This window comes from Molossus molossus, unplaced genomic scaffold (genome assembly GCF_014108415.1).
Source record: "Molossus molossus isolate mMolMol1 unplaced genomic scaffold, mMolMol1.p scaffold_m16_p_4, whole genome shotgun sequence".
NCBI classification, from domain to species: domain Eukaryota; kingdom Metazoa; phylum Chordata; class Mammalia; order Chiroptera; family Molossidae; genus Molossus; species Molossus molossus.
The window spans coordinates 89,086,139-89,109,658 of NW_023425377.1; the positions used below are offsets into that span (position 1 = coordinate 89,086,139).

The following is a 23,520-nucleotide window of genomic DNA, read 5'->3' on the forward strand; positions in this document are numbered from 1 at the left end:
TGTCGGTGACAACAGAATCAGATAAAATATTAGTAACTCTCTTACCTCTATCACTGAAGTCATCTACTAGAATGATTTCTGCTATCAGACTCTCCGGGGTTCGGTTAATTATACTGTGTATGGTACGCAGGAGCGAAGTCCAACCTTCATTATGAAATGGGATAATGATGCTGGTGTTTGGCAGTGTTTCCAGGTACATCTTGTGCTTACAGCTAGAGATAATAAAGGAAGGAAAAAGCTAGGTCAAATGCTAAACTGTAGTATATGTTATATTGATATGTATACATTATGCTATCAGACATATTTGAACACTAGACTTTTCCTAATTTTTTTCCAGCCAGAGCATGTACATTACTTATTTAGGGAATCCGTTAATAATCTCTTTTGATCCTCACTTTTAATAAAATAATTGTTTATCCTCAAATATTAGGTAAGAATTCCATTAAAATGTATTCTTGTGAACTTAATATTTTCCTATAGTTATCTAATAGCAATAAGGGTAAATTTTACATTTGTTTCCACTGAGCACATGGTTAATGTTTAGATGGGTTTCCTAGAAAATTTTGGAATTCAACTTCTTTAATAATTATGTTTAATCAGCTTTATTTGTGGTATATTTTAATGGTTGAGTAGCATATAAGGCTCTAGGGGGGGAAACACAGTATAAAAATGAAATAAATGACCCTGGCAGGTTTGGCTCAGCGGTTAGTGCTGGCCCACGGACCAGAGAGTCCTGGGTTCGGTTCCTGCTAAGGGCACGTACCTCGGTTGCAGTTCGTCCCAGTCCTGGTTGGGGTCATGTGGGTGGCAACCAGTTGATGTGTCTCTCTCGCGTCGATGTTTCTCTCTCTCTCTCTCTTCCTCTCACTCTCCTTTCCCGCTGTCTGAAGATAAATGCAAAAATGTCCTCAGGTGAGGATAAAAAAAAAAGAAAGAAATGAAGCTTTAATTTTCAATTACCATATACTGATACAACCACATAATAAGATAACATTAAGTTCCAAATCAAAAGAGGAAGATCCAAGATAGTGGCATAGTAGGTGGAAGCTACACTCATGTCCTCCCAGGACCAAACTGTAATCACAATTAAAACATAGAACAATCATCCTGAATAACCAATCGAAGACTAGCTGAACAGAAGACTTATAACCAAGGATTTTCAGAGGAAGCCACATTGAGATTGGAAGGAAAGGTGGAGACACGAAAAGGGCTGTCCCCTCCCATGGGCAGTAGCTGAGATTCCAGAGGGATATTTTAGCTACAAAGATTCCCCCAGAGGATCGAGGGCTCTCAACCCCGTGCTGGGCTCCCTAGCCTAGAGCACCAGAGCATGGAAGAAGCATCCGTATAACATCTGGCACTTAAAATCAGAGGAGTTTAACTGCCAGGGAGAGACTAGAGTCTGCAAGAAACCAAGGCACTTTCTTAAAGGGCCAATGCCCAAAGTCTCATTGGCAGCCACTCACCCTGGTCTCCAACTGAGGGAGGGTGGAGCAGACTAGAATCATAGGAGGAGAAAGTGGAGTTTGTGGCTCCCAGGAAAGAGCTGCAGGGAAGGCTACCAGGATACCTGTGCTGAGTGCCCCTCCCACCCCACAGAAACCATCATTCTTAGGTGGAGCACTCTCCTCCATAAGGCATCGTCCTGGGGGAAAGCAGTAGCCCACCCTGCAGAACCAAAGTCAAACAGAGTCTCTTCAAAGAAGCAAGAAAAAGACAGTTACCTACAAGAAAGTTCCCATAAAACTGTTAACTGACTTCTCAATAGAAACATTTCCAAGCAAAAGGAATTGGCACAAAATATACAAAATGAAAAAAAGCCAGATCCCACCACCAGGACTACTTTACCCAGCAAGACTATAAATTAAACACTAGAGTTTCTCAGCTCCCCGCCCCCCCCAAAAAAAAGCTAAAGGAGTTCATTATACCACCAACCCAATATTACAAGTAATGTTAAACGCTCTTCTTTAAGATAAAAAAAAGAGAGAGAGAGAGAGAGAAAAGAGAGAAAAATAGTTATTAAGAATAAAATGGCAATAAATATATACCTATCGATAATCACTTTAAATGTAAATGGCTTAAAATGCTCCAATAAAAAGGGATAGGGTGCTGAATCAATAAGAAAACAAGACCCATATATAAATGTTACTTAAAAGAGAACCACAAAAGACACACACAGATGAAAATTAAAGAAATAGAAAAAGATATTTTATGCAAATGGAAATGAAAAAAGAGCTGGGCAAGCTATACTTATATCAACAAAACAGACCTTAAAGCAAAGGCTATAAGAAGAGACAAAGAAGAATACTACATAATGAAAAAGGAAGCAATCCAACAAGAGGATATACCCTTGTAAACATTTATGCAACCCTGCACAGGACCACCTAAATATATAAAGCACAATTTAATGGATATAAAGAAAGAAATTGACAGTAATACATAGTAAGGGATTTTAATACCCCCCCCCCCACTTGACATCAGTGGATAGATCTTCCAGACAGAAAATCAACAAGAAACAATGGCCTTAAATGACATTATAGATCAGATAGATGAAACTGACATCTTCGGAGCATATCACCCAAAGATATATATGATTTTCAAGTATACATATAATATTGTTTAGGATACACCACAGGTTAGGACACAAAACAAGTCTCAGTAAATTTAAGAAGACTGAAATCCTATCAAGAATCTTCTGTGAGTATAATGGTATGAAACTCAAATAATCTGAAAAACACATAGAGACATGGAGACTAGATAACATGTTACTAAACAATGAATGGGTTAACAATGAGACCAAGGAAGAAATCAAAAGGTACCTTGAAACAAATGAAAATGAGAACAGAACAACCCCAAATCTATGGATCAGAGTAAAAGTAGTCCTAAGAGGGAAATTCATAGCATTACAGGCCTATCTCAAGAAACAAACAAACAAAAATCTCAAATAAGCAATCTAACCTTATACCTAAAGGATCTAGAAAAGAAAAATAAGCAAGGCCCCAAGTCAGTAGAAGGAAGGAAATAATGAAGATCAGAGCAAAAATAAACAAAATAGAGTCTAAAAAAATAAAATAAAATAAAACAATTCAAGGGATCAATAAAACCAAGAGCTTGTTCTTTGAAAAGATAAACAAGATTGATAAACCTTTAACCAAACTCATTAAGCAAAACAGAAGACCCAAATAAATAAAATCAGAAAATAGGAGAAGTAACAACTGACACCCCAGAAATACAAAAAATTATAAATGCAAAAAAATACAAAGAATATGGACAACATATATTAGACAACAAATATACTATATAGACAACAAAATGTACAATTTGGAAGAAATGGATAAATTCCTAGACACATACAATCTTCCAAAACTGAATTTAAAAAAGTAATAATAAAAAAAATCTAAACAGACAGATTACAACTAATTAAATTGAAGCAGGAAGAAAAAAACAAAAAACAAAAAAAACTCCCAACAAATGAAAGTCCTGAACCAGATGACTTCATAGGGGAATTTTACCAAACATTCAAAGAACTAAGACCTATCCTTCTCAAACTATTCCAAAAAATTCAAGAGGAGGAAAGACTCCCAAGCTCATTTTATAAAGTCAGCATCATTCTAATACCAAAACCAGACCAAGATATTAAAAAAAAAAAAATTATAGGCCAATATCCTGATGACCATAGATGCAAAAATCTTCAACAAAATATTAGCAAGTCAGCCTGGCCGGTGTAGTTCAGTGAACTGAGCGCCATCCCATGGACTGAGAGGTCCCGGTTCAAATCCCAGTCAGGGCACATGCTCGGGTCATGGGCTCAATCCCCAATAGGGGGCGTGCAAGAGGCAGCCTATAGATGTTTCTCTCTCATTGATGTTTCTATTTCTCTTTCCCTTCCTCTCTCACAATAATCAATAAAAACATATTTTAAAAATATTAGCAAGTCAAATCCATAAATACATTAGAAAGATCATACATCATGATCAAGTGCAGTTTATTCTTAGGATGTAAAGTTGGTACAATACCTGCATATCAATTAACATCATATGCCACATTTAACACACTGAAGGATAAAAATCACATGATCAGCCCTGGCTGGGTGGGTCAGTTGGTTAGAGCATCATCTCATATAAAAAAGGTTGTGTGTTCAATTCCCTGTCAGGGCACATACATAGGTTGTGGGTTCTGTCCCTGGTTTGGGCATGTACAAGAGGCAACTGCTTGATGTTTCTCTCTCACAATGATGTTTCTCCCCCTTCCCCACTTCTCTCTTTCTCTACAATCCACCAAAACATATCCTTGAGTAAGGATTAAAAGAAAATCACATAATCATATTAATAGATGCAGAAAAAGTCTTTGACAAAATTTAGCACCCAATTACGATAAAAACTCTTAGCAATCTGAAAATAGAGTGAACAATAGAGCCTCAACATAATGAAGGCTATATATGACAAACCCACAGCTAATCTCATATTCATTGGGAGAAATCTAAAAGCATTTCCCTTAAAATCAGCAACAAGACAGGGATGTCCACTTTAACCAGTCTTATTCAACATATTACTGGACATTCTTACATCATCAATCAGAAAAGAGAAATAAATAAATGGCATCTGAATTGGAACAGAACACATAAAGCTGTCATTATTTGCAGATGACATGGCACTGTATATAAAGAACCCTAGAGCCCTGGCCAGTTTGGTTCAGCGGTTAGAGTGTCGACCTGCGGTCCTGAGAGACCCGGGTTCGGTTCCCACTAAGGGCGCATACCTCGGTTGCAGTTTGTCCCCAGCCCTGGTTGGTCGTGCGGATGGCAGCCACTCGATGTGTCCCTTCACTTCGATGTTTCTCTCTCTCTCTCTCTCCCTCCCACTCTACCTGAACAAAAAATGGAAAAATGTCCTCGGGTGGGGATTAAAAAAAACACAAAACACACACACACACACACACACAAAAAGAACCCTAGAGATTCCACCAGAAAAAACACTGGAGCTAGAAAGATACAGCATAAATAACTGGAAATTGGTTGCATTTTTATACAACAATAATGAATTATCAAAAAGGGAAACTAAGAAAGCAATCCCATTTACAACTGCATCAAAACAAAAATAAAATATCTAGAAATAAATTTAACCAAGGAGATAAAAGACCTGTATTCAGAAAACCAAAAGATACTGAAGAAGATAGAAGTAAATAGAGGCATATACTATACTCATGGATAAGAATACTTAACATTGTTAAAATGTCTATATTGCCCAAAGCAATCTATAAATTCAATGTAATTCCTATCATTATACCAATGTCATATTGCAAAGAACTAGAACAAATATTCCAAATATTTATATGGAGCCACAAAAGACCCTTAATAGCCACAACATTTGTGAGAAAGAACAAAGTTAAAGGAATCATGCTACCTGATATCAAACTAGTCTACAAGGCCATAGTAATCACAACAGCACAGTACTGGCATAAAAACAGACATATATATCAATGGAACAAAATAGAGAGCCCAGAAATCAACCCACAGCATATGGTCAATTAATATTTCCCAAAGGAGACAAGAATATACAATGGGTAAATGGTGTTGGGAAAATTGGATATATAGGTGCAAACAATTAAATTAGACCACCTTCTTACACCATATATAAGAATAAACTCAAATTGGATTAAAGACACATATAAAACTCTACACCATAAAAATTCTAGAAGAAAACATGGGCAGTAAAATCTGAGATGTTTCTCTTAGTAATATTTTTTCTGACATATATTTTTGGGTGTGGAATAGAAACAAACAATAATTAAATAAACAAAAGGGACTACATTAAACTAAAATGTTTTTGCACAGCAAAGGAAACTATTAACAAAATGAAAAGACAACCCACTGAATGGGAGAACATATTCTCTAATGATACTTCTGATAAAGGTTTAATATCCAAAATTTATGAAGAACTCAATCAACTCAACACCCCGAAAACAAATAATCCAATTAAAAGATGGGCAAAGGACCTGAATAGACACTTCTCTAAGAAGACATACAGATGGCAAATAGACATATGAGAATATCGTCAAAGTCACTAATCGTCAGAGAAACGCAAATTAAAACCAAAATGAAATATGACGTCACACCTGTCAGATGGCTATCACCAATAAATCAATAAATGACATGTTTTGGAGAGGATGTAGAGAAAAGAGAACCCTTTTGCCCTGTTGGTGGGAATGCAAATTGGTACAACAACTGTGGACAACATTATGGTGGTTCCTCAAAAAATTAAAAAATATAATTACCTTATGACCCAGCGATTGCACTTCTAGGCACTCATTGAAGGAACCCAAAACACTAATTTGAACGAACATATGCACCCCTATGTTCATTTCAATGTTATTTACAGTAGCCAAGCTATTGAAGCAACCCAAGTGCCCATCAACAGATGTGTGGATAAAAAAGCAGTGGTAATATATATATATTGGAGTATTACTCAGCCACTAAAAACAATAAAATCTTACCATTTGTGACAGCAGGGATGGACCTAGAGGTTATTGTGCTAAGTGAAGTAAGTCCATGAGAGAAAGACAAATACCACATGATTTCACTTATATGTAGAATCTAAAGAACAGTATAAACAAATAAACAGATCAGAAATAGATGCATAGATACAGAGAATATAGTAATGGTTGCCAGAGGGGAGGGGTGTTGGGGGATTGGATAAAAAAAGTGAAGGGATTGAGAAGTACTGTTTGGAAATTACAAGACAATCATGGGGATGTAAAGTACAGTATAGGGAAGGGAACATGGTCAATAATATTATAATAATTATCTATGATGCCTGTTGAGTACAAGAAACATCAGGGAAAACACTGTGTAAAGCATGTAATTGGCTAATTACCATTGTGTATAATTGAAACTAATACAAAATAATATTGAATGTAAACTGTAATTAAAAATTTTTTAATAAAAAAATAAAATTAAAAAATAGGTCCCAAGACATTGCCACATTCTTAGTGAAGATCATAAAAAGAAATTTTATGTTGCTTTTCTTAGTATGAAACAATCTAAGATGTGAAAAAGAAACAAGTTTTAACTTGAGGCATAGTTAAGAGCAATATACTACATGTAATTGCTATTTTTGCTTTTTTAAAATTTATTTAATTAATTTATAAGCTACATGAGGATAACAATCTTGTCTCAAATCTCATTTAATTTCTAGCTCAATATTTTTTATAACTACTCAAGCTTTACTGAGGGAGATAAAATCATTTAAGTTTGTGAAATTTTGAATTATTTCAAAATTAAAATAGGGTAATATTTCAATCGATTATCAAATTCTGTGATTTTTCTGATATGGATAACCTAAAAACAAAAAAGAAAGTTGAAATATAGAAACAGATAGGGTTTCTATTTAAATTCAGGAACATCTAATGCTTCACCTTTTGGCAGACACTGGCTACAATGTAGTTTAGATGAGGAAACAAATTATAGCATGATATTAAAGGATGTATTGATTCTACCAAGATGCATAAAAATGTGCCAGACTATTCAAAACATTACTTAATTTTTCTTTACAGTCAGTCATTTTAACACTTTTTTTTACTATGATCTCAATAGGACATATTAAATATTAAATACTGCTGTGGATCTAAAACAAAAGATACTGCTTTATATCTTGGGATAATATAGTGTAATTAAAACCAAAATCTTAACTATCTTAGAAGATGAAATAAAATTAAATATTTTAGTCAAATACCCTTTATTACAAATTATTGAATCTCAGAATTTGTTTGTAATAATATTTATGCTTTCACATATAACTTATAAATCTAGAAGGATGATAAATTAATTCAGAGCACTTGTCATAATTATGTGGCGCCACCCATTCTTCTCAACAAATCTAAAGATCCAAGATAATGGGTCTTAATGCTTTCCTGTATCAATATCAGGATAACTACACCAACTTCTGCAAAACATCATACCTAATAATGCTCTGGGAATATAACTGATATCTCCAAGAAGGCAATAATTTTTAAAACAGTAAGATAAGACATTATACATATTACTTATTATTAATTAAATAAGAAAGGCACTAGACTAATATACTATAAGCAATCAGTAGGCTTATGACTTTAATATGATATTTAACAGCTATACACTATCCATTCAGAAAAAAATGCAGAAACAAAGGATGCAAGATATGTAAAAAAGCTTTCCCTCATAAACATGTTTTCAATAATTTCTATCAGTGTCAATTTAAATTATTACCATACTTGGGATGTGAAAGTATTCCTTCTACTCATTCATTCACTCAATCCAAAACTAGTTGGAGAATAAACAGCCCTATGGTTGGATAACACAGTGGTTTCCCAGCAAGATTGAGCCTCAGTTGCCCAAACAGATAAGCATCTTGACAATGCACCCTTAGTGGCCACTTTTCCTTCCTGCCTTCACCTGGCCTCCTCGGGTACCATGTGGGATTCCTCTTCAAAACTATTGCAGTAATTTTTTTTTTCAGTGTCTGCTTCTAGGGGTACCTGATCTTAGACACAGGCATATCAATTATACTTCACTGGGCAAGAACAGTCTCTAAAATAGAAAGTGATGTCTGTCCAACTTGTTTAAGAAACATTATTACTTTGTTGAATTACAGAGCTTGCAGTTTGTCACACCTGGAGATATTTTAAGGTATGGTGTTTTATTTTTAATGTTTTAAATTGTCACACACGAATTTCATTCTTCCTTTTAACTTTTTAATCATCAGCCATCTCTGTTCAGTCTCTTCTGTGCCTATGAAACACAACTACTAGGACTTTATAGAGTATATATATAAAAATGGCCTAATTAGAGTATTAGTAGTAAGGTTAACTTCTTAACATAAATATCTACAATTTTTTTAAATTAGACCACACTGAAAACTCACTAATATCTTGTACTAATAACTATTTCTCAAATATTGCAAAATCATATTTTTACATCACACTATCTAGGTTCAAAGGATGATTTTGCCACTTCTGTGTGACAATGGGCACGTTATTTAACTTCTGTAAGCAGGCTCTCTTGTGGGGCACTGTAGGAGAAAAAAGTTATCTTTTCATAAATTAACAAGAATTAAGTTAGATAATCCATGCAAAGCACTTAGTACAGCATTACTTATGCTAATAGCAAGGGTGAGATAAATACTATCATAATTTTTGTTGTGATTATGTTGTTGTTTTGTGATTATTTTTCCTGCCCATGGAGGAGGTAGGGAACGAGAAGAGAAAGGAACTGCATGGGGGGAAGTCAGGGACACTTAGGATAGAATAATGAATACACAAGGGTTTCTTCCCTTAAGGACTCACAGACCAGAGGACAGATACATAAAATGATTATGTATGCCAATGAGACAAGTGACATAATAGATGACAGAGAGGCAATGAGAGCCCGAAGGAAGTATGACTAACTTTGTCTGAAAGAATTAGGGGAGTCTTTTTAGATGAGTCTGTATGTTGAGAATAGATCATGGAGGAGCTTGAAAGTGAGTCTACAGAATTTGGATGTTAGCCTGCAGTCAGTGTGAAGTATCTCACGTATTGTCAGTGATGAGGAAGACAGGACCATGTTTACATATTCCCCTGGCAGCAGGGCCGACGATGCATTGAAGATGGCAGGGACTACAGGCAGAATAGTGATTGTAATAGTTCTGGCAAAAAATAATGAGGGTGCTGATCTGATTTTTCACTCTAAGAAAAACCAACCTCTTTGTGACAGTGTTTAATCTGATTGAATTCTATTTTGTCATTCCAGCACTTAACCTGCTCCAAAGGGTGTTGAATTCATTCCCAAACGCAGCCATTGGAATCCTGAAGTTTTGGTTCAGATGACTGCTTCTCAGTATTGCTAGAAATAATGAAGCACACCAGGGCCTTATTAAGAACCCTCAAACTGTGTATTTTAGGTTTAATCCAAAATCAGGTTAAGTACAGAAATTTGTTAAATATGAAGACAATGTAACAACATGAAACTCTGTTGAAGAAATAAGTAAAATAAAAAATAATTTATATGTTTATGGTTATAGATATGTAGCAAAATTACAAAGAGGAAATGGAGACACATCAAAACATTTGCTGCATTAAGTTTACAAAAATGTAAATGAAAATGCCTATAATTATTGCATTTCATATGGCCATGTTTTTTTTAAAATTAGTATTTGCATAAAATTAACTTAGATTTAGGAATGGCTCAGAAATGAGGACATCTCTTTGTTAAGCAATAATTTATCTAAATGAATAAAAAAAAAGCTTCTTCAAATTTTAAATGAACCAGTGAGACAAAAGAAATAGTTCACATTCTTAAAAAAGTTACTTGGGAGAAATAACAAAATCATGAAGGCATTTTAAAGGCTGACAAAACATACACGAATTAGTCTGTAAACATTCTTCTAACCCATTCACAATAATGAAAATAAACTTCAATAGAAAATTTTTCATATTATTCTGTTTTCCCAATACAATGCATGCACATTTTTTTACATTCTCTATTGGCATTTACTAAACTGAGAGATTTAAAATATATTTAGTTTAATAGCATTGTTTATTATAAATATACTTAACTGTCATTCCTTTCATGGTTAATTTATCTATAATGTCATTGGTTTCACACAAAAATAAGTGGTTCTTTAACAACAGGCTCAAAATAAATTGTAATTACAGATACATAAAATAAGTGCCAGACTTCTTTGTGCTATATTTTTTTTTCTCTAAAAGAGTTATTTTATTATTTATGCTATAATGTCAACATTTATACTGTGGACATTTAGGTAAACTTGCATTTGAGGTTCTTAAGAACTTTGTATTCGTCTTACCATCATCTAAACATTCTTTTCAATGTCTAAGGCTGAAATTTAGTTTTAAATACAATGTCAAAACCTACACTTAAAAAATGCAAACTTGCCCTGGCCAGTATGGCTCAGCAGTAGAGCGTCAGCCTGGGGTCCACAGAGACCCGGGTTCGGTTTCTGCTGAGGGCATGTACCTTGGCTGCAGTTTGTCCCTGGCCCTGGTTGGGTTGTGTGGGTGGCGGCCACTTGATGTGTCCCTTTCACATTGATGTTTCTCTCTCTTCCTTTCTCTCCTTCCCGCCCTATCTGAATAAAAAATGGAAAAATGTCCTTGGGTGAGGATTAAAAAAAAAAAAAAAAAGCAAACTCTTGAATTGCAAAATTTGAGTAAAATGTTTGGTTGAAAGTATTTGTATATTTTAATCCTTAGGTTATTTGTTAACATCTAATATATGGTTTTATGTTTAGTTTCACTGAGTTTTTGTTGTTGTTGTATGTACTTATATTAAGTGTATCAGTCAGGATGTTATGTTGTACTCATAACCAATGCCAAATCCCAATGGCTCAAAATAACAAATATTCTCATTTTTATTTTTCTGCTTCTTCACCACTGATTGGCAAGAGAATCCCTGTTCACTGTAGTCAGTGCGAACAGCCAACATTTGACCTGTCAATCACTCCGCCAAAGGTAAATGAGAATGCTGATGGGTCTCAATCTGTATTAAGTGGCCTGTCTCTAAAATGACAGAATGCTTTCTACTTACAATTCATTGGTCAGAATTAGGCACACAGCACATGGGCCAGGAAGTCCTTCCTATAGGATCCAGAAGGAATATCATCAGAAATATTTGGCAAACAGCACTAGTGAACATAGCCATTTCAGTCTTCTGCCTTCTTTCAAATAAAAATAAACAAAAAGGAAATTGTCTGTTTAACTATATTTAAAGAAAAAATAAACAAGATTTGATTTCTTCATTGACAAAAAATTATAATATTTAAGGTTCCACATCTATAGAAGTTCATTTCATGATAAAGAGATCAATTCATTAAGAGGACATAACAAAACAAAATATTTTATGTACCTAATAACTTAGTCTCCAAATATGTGAAGTGAAAGTTGATAGAAAAATGAGGAAATAAAGATAATTCCTCAGTTACAATAAAAAAGTCTTTATTTTGCCCCTCTTTTTCCATTTTCTTAGGGTAAAGGCTTAGATTATTGAGTTGAGGCATTTTTTAAATTTATTTTTACAACTATTGAATGATAGAAGATTAGGCTGATTTTATTCTCTGAATTACTTGAAATATATAAAATTTTTATACTTACAAAGTATATTCTCTAGGCATAATACAATTAAATTAAAAATTAACTAAAAATAACAAGATAATCACCAAACACTTGGAAATGTAAAACATATTTTAAGTAATCAGTGTTTTGAAAGGACACTTAAGGAGAATTTAAAAATATTTTGAAGAACACAAATAAAAATAAAATTTAAAAAAAAACTAAAATCTGTAGGACTTGTTTTATAACCCAGGTTATGGTCTACCTTGATAGAACGGTTATACACACCTGAGAAGAATATGTATACTGCTGTTGGGTGGAGTGTTTTCTTTATATTACTTCTTTTCATTAAACTCAGAAATATATATATATATATGGGTGTGTCACACACCCATATATATATATATATCATGTGAAACAAATGAAATTCGGAACATATTTCAGATAATGCTAAATATGTTAAAATATCATTGCATAGTAATGATGATAGTAAACAGGCAGGAAGTTATATTTTGAGTTTGCATTTGAGTCCACATTCTAAATGGTTATGATCTTGTGCCATTTATAATAATCATTATAATTCTATGAAATGTTGATAGAGAAAAAGAGTGCCAATTCAGTTCCAGTCAGTTTCATCAGACTGTATGTGGGAGAGAAACCCATTTGAAATATTGCAATTTGCTTGACTTCATGGCTACAGCAAAAATGGTATTTTGGGGGTATATTTAGATTACTTTTTGATACATTTATCAGTACCAGTGTCAGCACCTTAGACACTCCCCAAATCAATTAATAATTAATGAAGTATTAATTTACTGCCTTTTAGTTTATTAAAAGCCTTATAAAGACCTAATAGATGACAGTTCAGGTAGTCGAATTCTGTGAAGTCATTTTTAAAAAGACTTTCTAAACAAGATGATCAGAATAGCTAAGTATATTATAGTTAGTGAACGAAAAAATATATATATATATATCTTCTCAAGGGAACCACTCATGTTCAGAAAGGGGAACATTTTCCTTATTTTCTTTTAATTTTCCATCATTGTATGATGACTTGCAAAACCATTATGGTTCAGCTCAAGTTCTCTCAGCCCCATTTGCAATAGCAGCAGAATAAAATGTCAATGTGGCATCTGGCTAGTGACAAGCACCCGTTAGAGCCTATCTGTAGAAGTCATTTCCTAGCACCGATTTCCATAATTGTTTTAATGCCAGGATATTCAATTTTCAATGGCTGGTTTTAGTCACACTGTTTTGCTGTTCTAATCTTGCCGTGTCAGTTGGGTTTGATAAAGCAGTGATAACTGGTAATTTATTTTGCTTTGACAGGCTTGAAAAATTAGTTTGGACGCCTGAGTACGTGTGAGTGTGCTTGAGTGTGTGTGCATGTCGGGGTGGAGTGGTAATCACTATTGATTTATTTGGTCACCTAGTACATGGGAACTTATTTGTAAATTAATATTTCATATGGAAATATGATTGACACTTTACTGTAATAGGGCATTTTATGTCTGGGCTAAGGAACAAAAGAGTATGTTGTGCTCATGCAACTATGTGCGTTGTGGCGTTAGGGTGGAAAGAGCGTGAACACAGGGAAAGCAAATGTGGAAGCTGAGGTAGGCAGGGTTCAGAATATGAAGGTCGGCGTTGGTGTTTTCTGAACTATCACTTTTAGGGCAACAGAGAGTCTTTTAAATATTTTACACTAATCATCAGAGAGATGCAAATTAATACATGTGGGGATATAATGATCTGCCTTAGTTCTTAATGCTCACTATGACTCACTCTGCACAATGTAAGGGGGGGAGAAGTGAGGTCAAATTATGAGGCTACTCTAAAATCCAAGTGATGAAATGATAGTGGAGATAGTTGAGCATGAGAGAAGTGCATGTATTCGAGACACATTTTTGGCACCACATTTTAAAGAGCTAGAATTGGTAATAGGCAAGGAAAAAGACTTAGAAACATAATAATGGCCCGATGTCTATACTAATTTGCATAAGCTAGCTCATAAAAACGATTGAAGTACTCATTTGAACGACAGTTTTGAAAGATTGTTTTCTATCTGTTGTTCCTGTTTGTTCCTCCCCCAATCTTTGGTTTATGATGCAACTGTTTTTCTATTTTTAGTCACATGGGCACATACCCTAGGCTGGAAGAGCATTGGATAAGAAGGAAATGTTTCCCACCTCCCTCCGTGGTAGCATTCACACCTGATTGGAGAGCATGAGAGTCCTCTAGCTTAATTTCCTTCGAAAGCCACTTGTAAACTTGGTGAAATAAGATTCTTCATCAACTTCACAAGTAAATCATTATGAAAACATGCAAGGAAGCCAGCACCTCCCAATGTTCTGTGTAGTTTTTGAAACAGAGATAAAAAAAGCACATTTTGCCCTGGCCAGTTTGGCTCAGCGGTTAGAGCGTCGGCCTGCGGTCCTGAGAGACCCGGGTTCGGTTCCCACTAAGGGCACGTACTTTGGTTGCAGTTTGTCCCCGGCCCTGGTTGGTTGTGCGGGTGGCAGCCACTCGATGTGTCCCTTCACGTCGATGTTTCTCACTCTCTCTCCCTTCCTCTCTCTCCCTCCCACTCTATCTGTACAAAAAATGGAAAAATATCCTCGGGTGAGGATAAAAAAAAAAAAATGCACATTTTGCGGTGGTTATATTCAAACATCTCTGTGAATGTGCCCTAGCATTCAATAGACAAGAGTTGAAACAGTTAAATAACACTTTTTTACTTCACATACAATTTTAAAAATATCATTCTTAACTTATTTACTAATTCATAGTTAAAACAATTTGGATGCATGTAATTATTTTCCTAAAAGTCAAAATTGACCCAATAATTTAATTGTTTTTACCATTTAAATTGTGAAATTAGAGTTTATCTCCTTATATTTTATATCCTTGTGGTATAATTGAAAAAGGAAGGAAAGAAATCAGAAGAATTATCACCAGAAGTAAAAGAAATAACTAAACATATCATACTGTAGCTGATTTGGTAAATCTAGTCTCAACTTTACCGATCTTAATATATGAAGAAGAACATGAAGAAAGTGAGTGTCCCCACTTTACAGTGGGTAAATAAAAGTTCACAATGGCAGATTGACTTGGTGAGCACTATAGTCAAACCATGGAAGTCAAAATTTGTTTAGAATTATTATTTAACATAATTTCCAGAGGGCAAAAATATTTAGACTAAAAGTCATTTGAAATTTTAAAATTTTACTGAAAAGTCTGTGTATGTTGAGAAATTGCCTTTTTCTCTGCATATACAAAATAGATAATATGCACTATTTATCTAACAAGGAGATGCCGTTCTTCCCGATGGATGTTCCCAGGTAGAGGAGCAGCCCCTAGATGAACACTTCCAGCCTCTCTCTATTTTCTCATACATTCTTTTCAGGAGAAAGGAAGACACACAATAGAAGAGTTTGAGTTACAGAGATTATTATGCTTGGCTCAGATCCTCCTTCATTTTTCCTTGTTGGAATCTGCTTGCCTGTAGAGATCAGGTATCTACCTCTGCCCTTGGTACCTTATGTTATACAACTATTGTTGTGTGGTCCAGCCATGTCTATGACTTGAAGGCTTGATGTGATTCATTCTGGAGTTCGGTGTTAGAAATCCCACTTGGCCCCCATCTAAACTATGCCCACCAATGGAGAATTACCAATAATAAAAATAATATTCTAATTCTAAACCATCTCTGGGACAATCTCATTTGGCTCTGAATGTGCAGGAAACAGGATTGTCATACACACTTGACATTTAAACTGCCTGGGTTCACTTATGTGTAGATTTTATTCAATAAATACATACAGCACTATAAATGTATTTTCTCTTTCTTATAATTTTCTTGATGACATTTGCTTTTCTCTATATTACTTTATTAAGAGTACAGTACATAATACATATTAACATACAAAGTATATGTTAATCAACCATATGTTATCTGTAAGGTTTCCAGTCAACAGTAAGCTAGTAATGTTTTGGGGAAGACAAAAGTTATGTGGACTTTTTATTACACAGAGGGTCGGTACCCCTACACACACATTGTACAAGGGTGAACTGTATTAGTCTAATTGTGACACTACTGAAAGCAATCATATAATCCAAGAGGATGTAAAAATTCTTCTATATTTTCTCAAGAGCTGAGATATCACAGAAATTTCTCTCAACTATCACCATCCTATTGTTGTCAAAGTCATAAAGATAAAACTATCCCTATCTTGGGAATATCAGTGAAATGTAAAGACAAAGGTAAATGAAAAGGAAAAGCCAAAATTCAGAGTATAACTATATTAATTCAAAAATATCCCATCGACAAAGCTACCTTATATGTGCATCTTAATGAACATGTATGTGCATCAATTGTACCTGTATAAACATGGATTCTTTTATAACAGCAAACAAGTTAACCTGACATCAATGATGCATTTACCTGTATCTTCGGCAAACCCTAACTCAACTCTCCTTTACACATGGCTCTGTTGTGTTCTGATCTCATGTATTTCCTCTTTTCATAGGTGTAATGTTATCTTACACACATCACTTATACCATGTTTTAGAGAGTGTGTGTGGTAACCGCTGATTATTTATAGCTAGAGAGTAATACTGACTTAAATATTCTTAAATCTTATCTTGCTAACAATATAGTCATGCATAAACTTATCAGTTTGCAGGCCATCCATCCTTCATGGTTTTCTGTTTCCCTATTTTATATGTATTTTGCATTCTAAACGTAGGTTTTATAATTCTGATCTTGAACTGGAGGTGAAAATAAGATGTTTTATAGCATACAATAATGTAGCATCCCCGATGCTTGACTGAATAAGAAATTGCATAATCAATACACAGGTGGGAAAACTCTGAAGTTGATAAAATGAAACCAGGCCAGCCAGATAGCTATTAACTGAACATTTGTCATGCAGAAGCTACCGTAGTAAAATTCTTATCAACATTGCATTAAATAAAATATAAAGATAAATGTTTCTAAGGACATATCATAGGTTGAGCCCAGGTACTATGGATATAGACACAAGTAAGCAGTGACTAAAGAAGGAAGTATTTAAAATATGTAGATATATTTTCAAAAAATGTGCAAAAGTCAGCCAAAAATGTAGGGTCTATACTATGGAAGAAGATGTGGAAAATTTGACAATACCAAAGCATAAATAGTATGAGAAACTAAAATGTAACTTACAAAATTAGGAGGTGAAAAATGTATTTGAAAAATATTTAAAAAATTATTTTTATTTATTTTAAATCCTCACATGAGGACACTTTTGCATTTATCTTCAGATAGAGTGGAAGGTAGAGAGGTAGGAAGAAAGAGAGAGAAACATCAATGTGAGAGAGACACATCAACTGGTTGCCACCCGCACAACCCCGACCGAGGTTGGTGACAAATTACAACCCAGGTATGTGCCCTTAGCGGGAACCGAACCCAGGACTCTCTGGTCCATGGGCTGACACTCTAACCACTGAGCCAAACTGGCCAGGGCAAAGAAATATATAAAAAAAATTAAAACATAAATGAAAAGCTACGAATTTATTATTGCATGGAAATAAGAATGGTCGAATTATTGCACACATGCCCATTGAATTTCCTTCATCTTTGCTCCTACTTAATGGATTCTATTACTAACTCAATGAAGTAATAAAGTCAAAAGAAAGCAGTTCATTTTTATGCTAGAGAAGAAGAAAGGACAAGCGAAAATATTTCTTCCTGGATTGGAATTTATGAAATCATTCATGTTCTAAAAATTCTTCACAATGAACTAGAATATGCACCAAGCAAATCAAAACACCTAGAAACGTGATTTGGGGAGGAGGATTTGTAGATACATTTTTTTTTCATTTACACTTTACATTCAATATCATTCTGTATTAGTTTCAGATGTACAGCATAGAAATCCATGTAGTTTATCCAGTGGTCCTCCTGATATTTCAAGTGATCACCTGGTCCCCCACACAGTCCTTACAATATTATTGATTACATTTTCTATGCTGTAATTTACATCCCAGTGGCTACTCTGTAACTACCTATTTGTACTTCTTAATCCCTTCATTTTATATCCCCAGCTCCCTTCTGTCAACTGTCAGTCTGCTCTTTGTATCTATGAGTCTGTTTCTATTTTGTTTATTTTGTTCTTCAGATTCCACAGATAAGTGTAATCATATGGTGTTTGTCCTTCTTTGACTGGCTCATTTTACTTGCTATAAAACACTTTAGGTCCATGAATGTTGTCACAAAGATAAGATTTGATTCTCTTTTAGAACCATACTTTTTATTAATTTATTTATTTTTATTCTACTAAATATGAAGTTATGAGTAGGTAGAGAACACTTTCAAGTCACATAAATTTTGCATTCTCATCCATAGAGTCCATCAATATAAACAAGCTGTGGTCAACCACCTGCAGCCTATTAAATTAATAAGACTGGAACAGATGTCAAGTTGCTTTATAATTTTAAGTACCGTTTACACAGAGTTGCACACTCTTACAGATTTGTGTGCTAGTATTTTGAGAGGCACAGATGAGGTCAAAAGTATAGGACTTTATTTTATTTTTTTAAATATAGATATTTTTAAATTATTAATTTATTTTTATTACAGATATTTTTACTTTTCCCCCCATTGACACCCTCCTCCCACTCTCCCATCCCCCCCCACCCTGTCCCCAGCATTGTTGTCTGCATCCATGGATACGCATACATGCATATAAGTTCTGTGGTTTAAAAAATGGTCAGAGGACCTAAAGAGACACCTCTCCAAACTGGACACACAAATAAAAAAACGCTCAACGTTACTAATCATCAGAAAGATGCAAATAAAAACAACAGTGAGGTATCACCTCACACCTGTCAGAATGGCTGCCATTAACAAATCATCAAACAAGTGTTGGTGAGGGTGTGGAGAAAAGGGGACTCTAGTGCACTGCTGGTGGCAATGCAGACTGGTGCAGCCACTGTGGAAAACAATATGGTGTTTCCTCAAAAAATTAAAAATTAAATTGCCATTTGACCCAGTGATCTCACTTCTAGCAATATATCAAAAGTATAGGACTTTAAACAGTGGGATCCCTGCAAGACTTTCTTTAGCTCTTGGTTTCCTACTTGTAGGATCCTGACAAAATCAGAGGCAATATCGGATCTCCCTGTATCACTGAGAGTGACCTAAGGATCTCCCTGCATCACTGAGAGTGACCCAAGGATCTCCCTGCATCACTGAGAGTGACCTAAGGATCTCCCTGCATCACTGAGAGTGACCTAAGGATCTCCCTGCATCACTGAGAGTGAGCTACAGGACTAACCAGGTTAAGCTACCATTCTGGTATCTCACATTTAACACTTTGTTGTCATCCATCTTCAACCCCCTCAGTTAAGGGTATTTTTGTTGTTGTTTTTAATTTGTTGGTATTACTCTAGTAGGTGACTATTTGTCCTACTAGATACCCAGCTTCAGTTAAAAAGACAGTCACAGAACATATTTTAGCCAAATTTTTGTTCCCTAATATCTACATTAATGCCCTCTGATGCTGTAAACTCAGCGACTCTAATAAAAATTTTAAAGTATTTTTCTTTCCATTTTTAAATTTTATTTTCCATCATTGCCTAAGAACATCTTTTCTCAAAAGGTGGTAGTTACACTAAAAATATACTCTTCTGAGAAGAATGGGACTATCAACCGTCTTTTGGTTTCAGTGATTTTCTGCACTGTCTCCAACTGAAATTTTTTCCACTTGAATACACATTAAAAGATTGGAAGTGTGGGGGTGGAAGAGGAGGTGGATGGAAATTAGTCTCTGAGCATATTTATCATGCCAACAATGCAATTTAATGCATCTTTGATGGTGCACAATTAGGTATTAAAAATTCTCATAACTAGGAATGTTCTTGGTCAATGGGAATTACTGTAGATAATTTCAGGTAACCTGGGAATAATTTGGCTAGCTGGAAGGCCCAAACCCATATATAAAGCATTCAGTTTATGGAAAAATTGATTTGTCCTTCAGATTAATCCTCTGCTTAACTATATTGGGAAATGCAAGTTCACATAAAGCCTAAGGGAAAACCAGTAATTCTTTTATATTTTAAAGGTACTACAGGGTGACTAAAATTGTTTCCCAAATTATAATTTTTTCCAAAGTTTAATTATTCTTGCACAAAATTAAGAGTTTTATTTACTATACATTACTGGTTTAATTTAGAGTCCTAATCCTATTTTTATTAGTTGCCCTTATTTTATTTTGTCTGATTTTCTTTGTCTCATAACAGTATTGCCAAAGGAAGAAAGAGGTTAGGAAGAATTAAACATATTATTATAGTTGGACAGATTCTCAAATATGTATGTCAATTGACAACTTCAAATTCTGATCACATTGTATGTTCTTGACATACATTTGGCATTATACATGCTATCCAGAAAACCGTAACAAACTAGAGGGGAAAAGTACATTAAAAAATGTTAGGAGTAGATAGGTGTGGACAGAGAGAAGAGGGATTTCAAGTAACTAAATGTAATATTATTCTTGTTTCCATTTACACTATAATATTTAGCTATAATTCAGTAGAAACCGAACTCACTGTCAATTGACAAGCCACAAGCAATTCATAAAGTGACAGAAAATTGAGCAACTGCCATTACCTTTGAATTATGGATACATTTATTTGCGAGTTTTTTCATGGAAGATGTAACTATAATGGCACTGAATACGGCTGGTGTGAGAAGGAAATTGATGGAAAGCATATATATGTAGACATTCTGACAGTACTAATTACCAGGAAAAAAAAAAAGTTTGCTTCATAATCTGTGTGATCAAATGTAACAGTGTGGGTATTAAAACAGTTCAACTCAACAGCAAAAACATGTGTTAAGTTTTAGAGAGCCGCTAGTTATTCTTTCGGAATTTTAAAAGTTATTCCAATTTAAATCAAACATGTTTAAGATTATGAAATATGAAAGTTTTTAATAAAATTATTAGGGCAAAATTTTAGTGACATGTTAAACATAATAAAACTTAATCGACAAGAGAAAACTACTCCACACACAGGCCTGCTGATACTCACTTAGCATGACGGATATCAGGCAGCGACCTCTCCAGAGCAATATTGTTGCTCACAAAAATATTGAAACCGTTTTCCCGGTAAGCTGAGTCATCATGATCCTCTTCAGTGAGGGGGTAAGGTTTCCCATGCTCACCTTTCCCTGGCAAAAGAAAGAAAACAGGATTATCATCTCTATATAAACTATTGCACCTTGCCCTGGCCGGTTTGGCTCAGAGATTAGAGTGTCGCCTTGCAGTCCAGAGAGACCTGGTTTTGGTTCCTGCTAAGGGCATGTACCTCAGTTGCAGTTTGTCCCCGGGCCCCGGTTGGTGTCATGTGGGTGGCAACCAGTCCATGTGTCTCTCTCACATCGATGTTTCTCTCTCTCTCTTCCACCCTCTCTTCCTCCCACTCTATCTTAAGATGAATGCAAAGAAAAAAAAAATGTCCTCGGGTGAGGATAAAGCAAATGATTCCATCTTCTAACACAGATAATACAACTTGAAAATGTATATTTCTTTAGTCACGTGTTAGTATGCTCCAAAGAAGGCTCTGGCTGTAAGATTTTATTATAACATATTATTTTATTTAGGAAAAAGAAATAATACTCATCATAGATTTTCCATACACGTTTTAACATTTACATTCTGATTCTGATATACATACAGCTTTACAATTTGATTTTATCCAACATAATTGTATTAAAAGCTATCTTTTATTTTCAATGATTGATATTACTTCATTGTATCTCAATTTATACCATTTCATTGAAAATATACTTTTAAGTTATTTTAAATGTTTTCTATTATAAGCAATGTTGCTATGAATATCTTTGTTTATAAATTCCTAATTATGTCTCTTTGGAGCAGAGAGGATGATTCCTACAAACAGAATTGCTAGCATAGCTTTAGAGTAAGTGATATTTTTCACACCTTTTTAGAAGCATTGGATAATATTTTGAAATTTACCGGTAAAATATATATTATTCACACTTTAATTTCCCTTTTCTTGGTTACTAATGAAATAAATAACTTCATATACATTTATCATTAGTACTTTGTACATTGCAAAAGGACTGTCAGTGTTTTTTACAAAACAACTTGTACCTTTTAGAAAAACAAAGTATTTACGTTGTTTACTAAAGCTTTGTTAATTTCATGTGTTGTAAATATTTTCTAAGTTTATTTCACTGAAATCTAATTTAAGACTGAAAAACAAACTCATCTTTCATCCACAAGAGAGGAGAAAACACAAGGCAAATTGCTGCCGCCAAAATGAGAGGGACAGACAGGAGAACACAGGAAGTTGAGGCTTACCAGGGCAGGGACCCAGGACTAGAAACAGCTTGGCAACCATTGCTAGGACAGAAGATCCTGAGCTGTATGTAATTGACAATTTGCTGGAGGCTCAGTGCAGACAAGTCTGAGAGTTCAACACTCCGGTGGGAGGTACCAAGTGAAAGGGAATCTGACAGCTTTGAGAAATTTACCTTCAGAAGCTCACCAGGTTGTGAGAGCAAAAGTAGAAGAAAAACCCTCTCGTCCTTCTAGTAAAGGAAGGAGAAAAGGAGCCATTTTTGAAACAGGTCAGAGCACACTCTTCCTCTTAATAAGGTTTGTCCTCAAGAGAAGCTAGTTAACCAGGGCCTCACCTGCTGGCCGTTATCAGAGCCTGATCGAGCTGGGAGAAGAGAAAAAGAACAAATTCAGCCTACTCGAGCCATCCTATGCAACCAAAGAGGTGAGGAGAAAAACCTGAAAGAGTGTTGTGAAGTTCACTCTGGAGGCATACCCTCACCTAAATCCTGATTGTAAGACTGCAGAAGACTTCCCCTCACCCATACGTTATCCTCACATTACTAAAGACCTACTTACAGCAATTCATTTTACCCAGCACATCATGTCTAGCTATTAAGAAATAATTACAAGGCATACCAAAGAGCAATAAAACGTGATTTGAAGACACAGAGCAAGAAGCGTCAGAATCAGACATGGCAGGGATGCTGGAATTTATCAGTCTGTGAATTTAAAACAACTATGATTTATATGCTAAGGGCTGTATGGAAAATAAACAGCAGGCACAAACAGATCGGCAATGGAAGCAGAGAGATGGAAATTCTATGAAAGAACAAAAAAGGAAATGATGATGAAAACATTGTAACAGAAATAAAGAATGCCTTTGATGGGTTTATTAGTAGACTGGACAACGCTGTGGAACTAAGCTCTGAACTTGAGGTTATACTATTAGAAGCCTCAAACCAAAAGCAAATAGGAAAAAAAAAAAAAAAAAAAAAACTGTTTGGAACAGAATATCCAAGGACTGCAGGATAACTACAAAAGGTGTAACATGCACATAATGGGAATAACAGAAGGAGAAGAAAGAGAG

The 23,520-nt window shown here is 34.9% G+C and overlaps 1 protein-coding gene across 1 annotated transcript in view; it reads right to left on the reverse strand.

Moving 5' to 3' along the window:
- Nucleotides 1–23,520, reverse strand: part of GALNTL6 (polypeptide N-acetylgalactosaminyltransferase like 6) — a 1,114,860-nt gene that overhangs the window by 639,092 nt on the left and 452,248 nt on the right. The window contains exons 4-5 of the mRNA XM_036240055.1: nucleotides 21,157–21,295; nucleotides 46–212 (exon numbers count right to left, since the gene is read on the reverse strand). Coding sequence (XP_036095948.1) covers nucleotides 46–212; nucleotides 21,157–21,295 — 306 coding nt within the window. The remainder of the gene's footprint in view (nucleotides 1–45; nucleotides 213–21,156; nucleotides 21,296–23,520) is intronic.